The 6,958-nt window shown below is 37.3% G+C and overlaps 1 protein-coding gene across 2 annotated transcripts in view; it reads right to left on the bottom strand.

Annotated features, from left to right (window-relative positions):
* Nucleotides 1-3,982: 3,982 nt before the first annotated feature.
* The window catches only part of SOX30 (SRY-box transcription factor 30), a 36,185-nt gene continuing 33,209 nt past the window's right edge, over nucleotides 3,983-6,958 (bottom strand). The window contains exon 5 of one of the 2 annotated variants that reach the window (XM_004371257.2): nucleotides 3,983-5,043. In XM_004371257.2, the coding sequence (XP_004371314.1) occupies nucleotides 4,662-5,043 (382 nt within the window). In that variant the 3' untranslated portion in view covers nucleotides 3,983-4,661. The remainder of the gene's footprint in view (nucleotides 5,044-6,958) is intronic. The other variant, XM_004371258.2, reaches the window with a different exon arrangement.

The raw sequence follows: 6,958 nt of genomic DNA, 5'->3' as shown, positions 1-6,958 counted from the left end.
CTCTGGATGATTCAATACTCATTTTACTCGTTAGGGTGACCAACTTGTCCTGGTTTGCCCAGGACTTTCACAGTTTTAGCACTGAAAGTCTCGTGTCCTGGGAACTCTCAGTCCTGGCGAAACAGGATGGTTGGTTGCCCTACACCTTTCCATGGCTTATAACCTGTGCAATTATGTTCAGCTTAAAATAAATGAATGAATGAATAAATAGCATTCTCCAGGAGGGGTTGTCAGCCTCCACAGACAGAAGTCAATGATGTTAAAACTGAACCCACCAACTCTAACCGTATTAGCACTTTCCAAAGTGTGTTCTGTGGGATGATAACACAGGCAAAAACTTAGCTTTTTGAAGATCTTCCTTGGAAATAGAATACATGTAAGATACTGTACTTTTTATTTTTTAGAAATAAGATATTTCCCTGAACTGAATGTTGAGTGTAGCAAGCAGTCCTCCTTCATCTCTCCACATTTCTAACAAGCATTCGTTACTTAGTGAAAATTTTGCTAAGATTTGTGTGCGTTAAACTCCTCAGAAAGGCGAGCTGTTAGGTTGAAACAGGCAATCAGAATGCAGAACGTAGAGACTAAGAGTCAATCTGCCAGGAGGGTGTGGAATTTTTCATCAGGTAGAATTAAATAGAAGGCAACTCCTCCTACACTTGATTTTGTTGTTGTTGTTGTTAGTTACCATCCAGTCAATTCTGACTCATGGTGACCCCAAGTGTGCAGAATAGAACTGCTCCATAGAATTTTCAAGGCTGTGACCTTTCGGAAGCAGATCACCAGGCCTTATTTTGAAGGCACCTCTGGGTGGGTTTGAACCCCCAACCTGTCAGTTAGTGCTCCAACACTTAATATTTGCAACACCAAGGGACTTCTTCTACACTTGATTTTAGAAAAGTAGTTTTATTGTGATGCTTTTGGAAATTCTCTAAAATCCTCAAAGTTACTAAAGTGATTCAGAAAGCAAAAAAGCATGTGCCTCTCAGCACAGTTTGTTTCAAAATATAGAACAAAACATTTTCAGAACTACCCTGCCCACACAGAAATTATACCACTTTAAATATTGCAAGTGGTTATTAAGATCCCCAACATTTTATTTCAAAATCAGCTCCAAACTACAGCTTTCAAAAGCAGCTGGTACTCTTAGCTCAGGGATAACCCGACTGACAACTGATTTACACTGTGAAAAATATACTTGGATGGGAATTTAGTACATTTGCCCTCTTGAATTATTGGGTGCAATATCAAATTTCTTTAAAAAGCCGAGTAGCCAGTGGCAATTTACAACAATTATAAGTTTCAGTTTTTCAATCTTTTTAGAACATCAAATATTTAATGCAAAAAAAAAAAAAAAAAAACAATTTATTCACCACTGCCCTCTTTCAGTAAAGGATTTAAGGTGACCAATGCATAAAACCATAAGTGAAACCAACAATTAAAAAACCAAAGCCACCTATTATAACTGTTTTAACATTTTTCCAAAGTGTGTTCTGTTCGATGTTAATAGGCATTATGTTAAAACAAAAAAGGGAATCTCAAGCCAAATAAGTTTGGGCAACACGAGAATAAACCGAGGTTAACACATGTTTCTTCACTGCCAGACTTTTGAGAAGCTTGACATTGATAGTGGGCACTGACACTCTTCAAGGTGGGGATACGGCACGTGTTTCCTAAACTCACTTGACCAAATTTTGTCAGAATATCTAACAGGCTTGGGTTCCAACTAACACACTTGGAGAAACACTGCTCTTGCCTTTTTAAAATTTGACAATTCAGCTACTTGTAAGCTGGGACTAAAGCTATTTTCAGTGAAAATAGTTTTTTATTTGCAAATAGCCAGAGTAGCTTTGTCCAAATCATAGAACACACTGGAGTGGCATTCTAAACATATTGACATTTCAATACTCTTTGAAAGGAAGCTATTCTTATAACAAATATCACTACCTTCAGTTTACAAGAACAAACAAGGTAATGAGACCTTTTAGAAAGCACTTGTAGCTTCAAACTTAGAGAATTTCACCCTGATGACTTGGAGAGACAGATTAGTGCCAGTGGAGTAGGGCTTTGTTTGAAGAGCTGTAAATGAGCAGATATGGGCATTTGTAGCTAGGTAGGCTTATCTGCAATTACATATTCCCTTAAATGAGAGCTGCCTGTATTTCCTAGCCCAAATTAACTGTGGATCTGTAAACAATTTAAACTGTCTTCTGATCCCAGCACTGAGGAAGAAGGGGAAGAAGATTAAAAGAGCCGTCCAACAACAGTCATTAAAAAGTAAACTGCAAAAGATATCAGGGGTGCAGGGTCAGCCTGAAGACAGTTAGGAACCACTGGACTATGCTATATATCATTCCACTGCCTTACGCAGGGATTTGTCCAATCAGTTTATCTGTAAGAATAAGGTCTGTATAAAAACACAGTTTAGTCACCAAAGTGATATTAAAATGAGATGGGGGTAAAATGGGTCAAATTGTTCCACACATTTCTCCTTCACTGCGTAGATATCAAACATGTAGACAACCAAATGTTGCTTTAGTTCAGATGTGGTTACAAAGAAAGTACTGAAGTTATCAAGGATTTCATTTTATTTAGCTCTACAATTAACACCCATGGAAGCAGCAGTCAAGAAATCGAACGATACATTGCATCAGGCACATATGCTGCAAAAGATCTCTTCAAAGTGTTCAAAAGCAAAGATGTCACTTTGAGGACTAAGGTGTGCCTGACCCATGCCATGGGATTTTCAATCTCCTCATATGCATGCAAAACTGGACAATGAATAGGGAAGACCAAAGAAGAATTGACACCTTTGAATTATGGTGTTGGTGAAGAATACTGAATACACTACGGACTGCCAGGATAACAAATCTGTCTTGGAAGAAGTACAGCCAAAATGCTCCTTAGCAAAGAGGATAGTAAGACTTCATTTCACATAATTTGGAGATGTTGTCAGGAGGGACCAGTCCTTGGAGAAGGACATTATGCTTGGTAAAGCAAAGGGTCAGCAAAAAAGAGGAAGGCCGTCAACGAGATGGATTGACCCAGTGGCTGCAACAATGGCCTCAAGCATAACAAAAATTATGAGGATGGTGCAAGACGGAGCAGTGTTTTGTTCTGTTGTACATAGGGTTGCTATGAGTCGGAACTAATTCAATGGCACCTAACAATAACTATCAACCAAGAAATTCATTTTGTTCTTTAACCACATCAAAATGACATTGCACAGAGCAATAAATAATATAAAATATGCAAATAAATTTTTATTGGGAAGAGGAAATGTTACATAAAACAAGTGTAGGGCTGATGAAGTAGATTACATTAACAACCACTGTTTAAGAAAAAAAATACAGGTTTAACAAAGGAAGAAGTTGGAAGTTTAGAACAAGTTTCTATATACAATTTTCCAAGCAGTTTTAAGTAACAAGATCTCAATCTCCATTAACTATACAGATCATTGAGGCAAAGTGTATTGGTTTGTGGCTATTTCCCATCATCAATTGACTTTGTACCTTGTAAATTTGTCTTTTACCATGATCCCAACTCTGATGGTCCTGGTCCTGATCCTGTTTTAAAAAGGTCCTCTCCATCCACAAGTGGGCACTTATCAAGAGGTTACATCTCAAGTAGGGTCTGTTTTTTCTGTCATTGTGAATTAAATAAATTCCATGTGCTCTTAACTAAACTTCATAGTTTTAAAGACAGCTGCTTGAGCCAAATCTGGAAGAGTTCTTCTATTTTGGGGAGTGTTTAAGTCACATGTACACACGTGTAAAGAGTTTAGAAATGGCATCAGAATACGTGCACCACATCTTTGTTTATACAGTTTTAAGTCTCCTGCAAGTTAATAGGACCTGTGTAATTCTGGAGGCTATTAGGTAAAAACGAATATCTGCACGTGGTATGGAAACCATCCTCAGATGAAGATGAACAATACTCATTTTGCTTATTTCTACCCCCCAATAGAAAACATTCAACAAGGACAATTTTATTTATGTTTATTTAATTGTAACAAAAATAGAACAATGTATATCAAATGGAAAAAGATATTCAGAAAAGATGATGAAAAGGTTTTGGAACAGAAATTACTAAATTTATCTGAAGGAATTACCCAGGTGCCACTAAAACACATTTGCAACCTATAATTGGTTATTAGCGTAAATTAAATTTAGTAACTGAGTCCCTGTTCACCACTAAAAGTTATCAAAATATTTTTAAAATGTTACATAAGAACTGACAACATCCATAAGTATTACATAAACACCAAACAAAAATTATATAAGAAAGATAAATAAATGTATTCTGAGATAAACTACAAATCACACTTGTCATGCCAGATATACACTCCCTTTCCCCTCACTTAACACTTGCAAGGATTTGGTATTTTGCATGTTACAAAATAAAGTAATGATAATACATGTTGATGCAAATTTCAGCCATAAAAATAAACTACTTCATATCTTACATATTCCTATGATGAAACATTAAGGCTCCAGTTTCACTAATTAAAACTTTATGAAGATAAAAATTGCATTTGGTGTTGACTCCTCAAATCATGGCTGAAAACTCTTAGCAAAGCATTCTAGGCTTTTTTTCTCACACCAACTGACCCAAAATATATTTTAAGAAATGTTTATTTTCTGTGCATATTTGTTTTAAAATTATAAATTCCTGAGCACTTTTTCTTCTTCCTCCTCATCACTGTCAGTGACATTGACTTGCTGGATGCTAGAGGGAGTTGATGTCGGGGCTGTGAAGACATTCTCCAAGGCTCCAATGTCCAGCTGAGGCATAGGATTTAAGTATTCTTCCCCACTGTGGCTATGACTGTTATAGTAAGAGGTCCCATCCATGCTCTCACAACTCCGAGAGTCTTCACTGTGTGTGCGTTCATCTGGGTAGTCTCTAAAAGGATAGTCTCTATTTAAAGCCGAAAACATAGCCTCATGTTTTTGGTACCTGTCTTCATAATAACCAAGGCATTCTGGCATTGAACTTGGAAAATTTCCATAGCCAAAGGGAGGACGACTATAAGGGCACGTGCTGCAGCAGAAAGAAATAAAAAAAAAAAGGAATTAGATCATACCTTGCCCACATGATGCCTGCATACAGACTACCTAAGCAAGTTAACTGCATCCTCTTTGGGGGTCTGGAAAGTTCCCAAGATCCTTTCTGCAACCACTTCATGTATTCATCTGCTCTTTCTCCTCACCCATGCTAAAGTGGCAAAGTAAGCTAGTGACTGAAATACTCACCAGCACTCTTACCTATTATCAGCCTGAGGCTTCTTACCTTTTGACAGCCTTGATAAAGAAAAATCGATCTTGGCCTTTCTCTGATGATGCCTCACAGGTATTGGAAATGCAGGCATGTGTTCTACTAGGCTAACAGTGGACACTTACACGGAGGAATGCAACATTTGTTCTTGCTGGCATTTGAAAAGAAGCTCATGGGGTAAAATGCATAATTGGTTTGAAATCAAGAGCTCCGGAATATTGGGATAGGGAGTTGCTGGGAGATGACAACTTAGTTTTTTAATTGACATTCAATAATAAAGTAAGTTAAAAACACTCTTAACAGCAGAGAGATTAAAACTGATTGATACTAAACTGTGGTTTTAAGAGTCATTTCCAAATTTCATTTTGGAGGGTAGGAGTTTGAAGAATTAAAAAGATTATTTTGCTGTTTTATAAATTAGTGATCAAAAAAATTAAAGCAAATCCAAAAATTCTGCCATTCAAACCCATTTGTCAAAGGTTTTTAAAAAAAAAAAACCACAATATTATCCTCCCCTTCAAAGGCACAAAACAGGAATCACAGAAGGAGGTATGGAAAAGTTCAATCAAGAGTCCCTGGGCTCCTGGACTCCATCTAGTGACAGATAACATAAAGATAGTGATCATGTTTATTATCAAAACCCATGCCAAGTTGGATATTCAGTTCATGCTTCCCATTAAAAAAAAAGTCAACTTTGTTTCCTGACCTTTAAAACATAAGTATGATTGAATAGTAGACTATTATTTCAAACTCTTTGATAACATGAGGTATCTTCAATGGTTTGCTGTCCCACATCCAAATCTTTAAGTGCTAGGTAACTTGTCCATGTTAAATACCAGAAATATAAGGCAAAGTTAATAAAACTTTTTAGGTTTTCTTTCCTATTGTCACATTCTAATCCAAGCATTTTTTCATTGTTGTAAAAATATAGATAACATACCAAAACCAAAACTCATTGCCATTGAGTCGATTCCAACTCATAGCAACTCTATAAAACCAAATCCACTGCCTTCGAATTGGTTCTGGCTCATAGCGACCCTACAGGACAGAGTAGGGCTGCCCCATAGGGTTCACAAGGAGCAGCTGGTGGATTCAAACTGCCAACCTTTTGGTTATTAGCCAAGCTCTTAACCACTGCACCACCAGGACGCCATAGTGACCCAGTAGGAGAGAGTAAAACTGCCTCGTAGGGTTTCCTAGGTTGTAATCTTTACGGAAGGAGACCACCACATCTTTCTCCTGAGGAGCGGCCGGTGGGTTTCAGCTGCTGACCTTTTGGTTGGCAGCTGAGCACTTAACCACTGCACCACTAGGGCACCTATAGATAACACGGCATTTGCCAATTCAACATTTTTCATGTATACAATTCATTGAGATCAATCATGTTGTGCAATCATACTGATATCATTTGCCAAATTCAGGCATTTTTAATTTAATACATATGTCCTGAATACATTGTGCTTTCAGCTCCTATGACTTTGCTTATGTAGTCTCCCCCATCTTTAGGTCTCCCTATCCATTGAATTCCACAGATTTTTCAAGGAAGATGCACAAATCCATTTCATCCATAAGGCCTTCACATCAGCTAGAAGTGATTCCCTCAGTAATCAGTTTTTTAGGACTCAATGCATGCAAGATACCATACAAGGCTTGGTGAAGAATTGAAAAAAAAAAAAAAAAA

This window comes from Trichechus manatus, unplaced genomic scaffold, assembly GCF_000243295.1.
Source record: "Trichechus manatus latirostris isolate Lorelei unplaced genomic scaffold, TriManLat1.0 scaffold00011, whole genome shotgun sequence".
Lineage (NCBI taxonomy): Eukaryota > Metazoa > Chordata > Mammalia > Sirenia > Trichechidae > Trichechus > Trichechus manatus.
The sequence above is the reverse complement of the archived record's forward strand: the minus strand, read 5'-3'. Positions and strand labels throughout refer to the sequence as shown.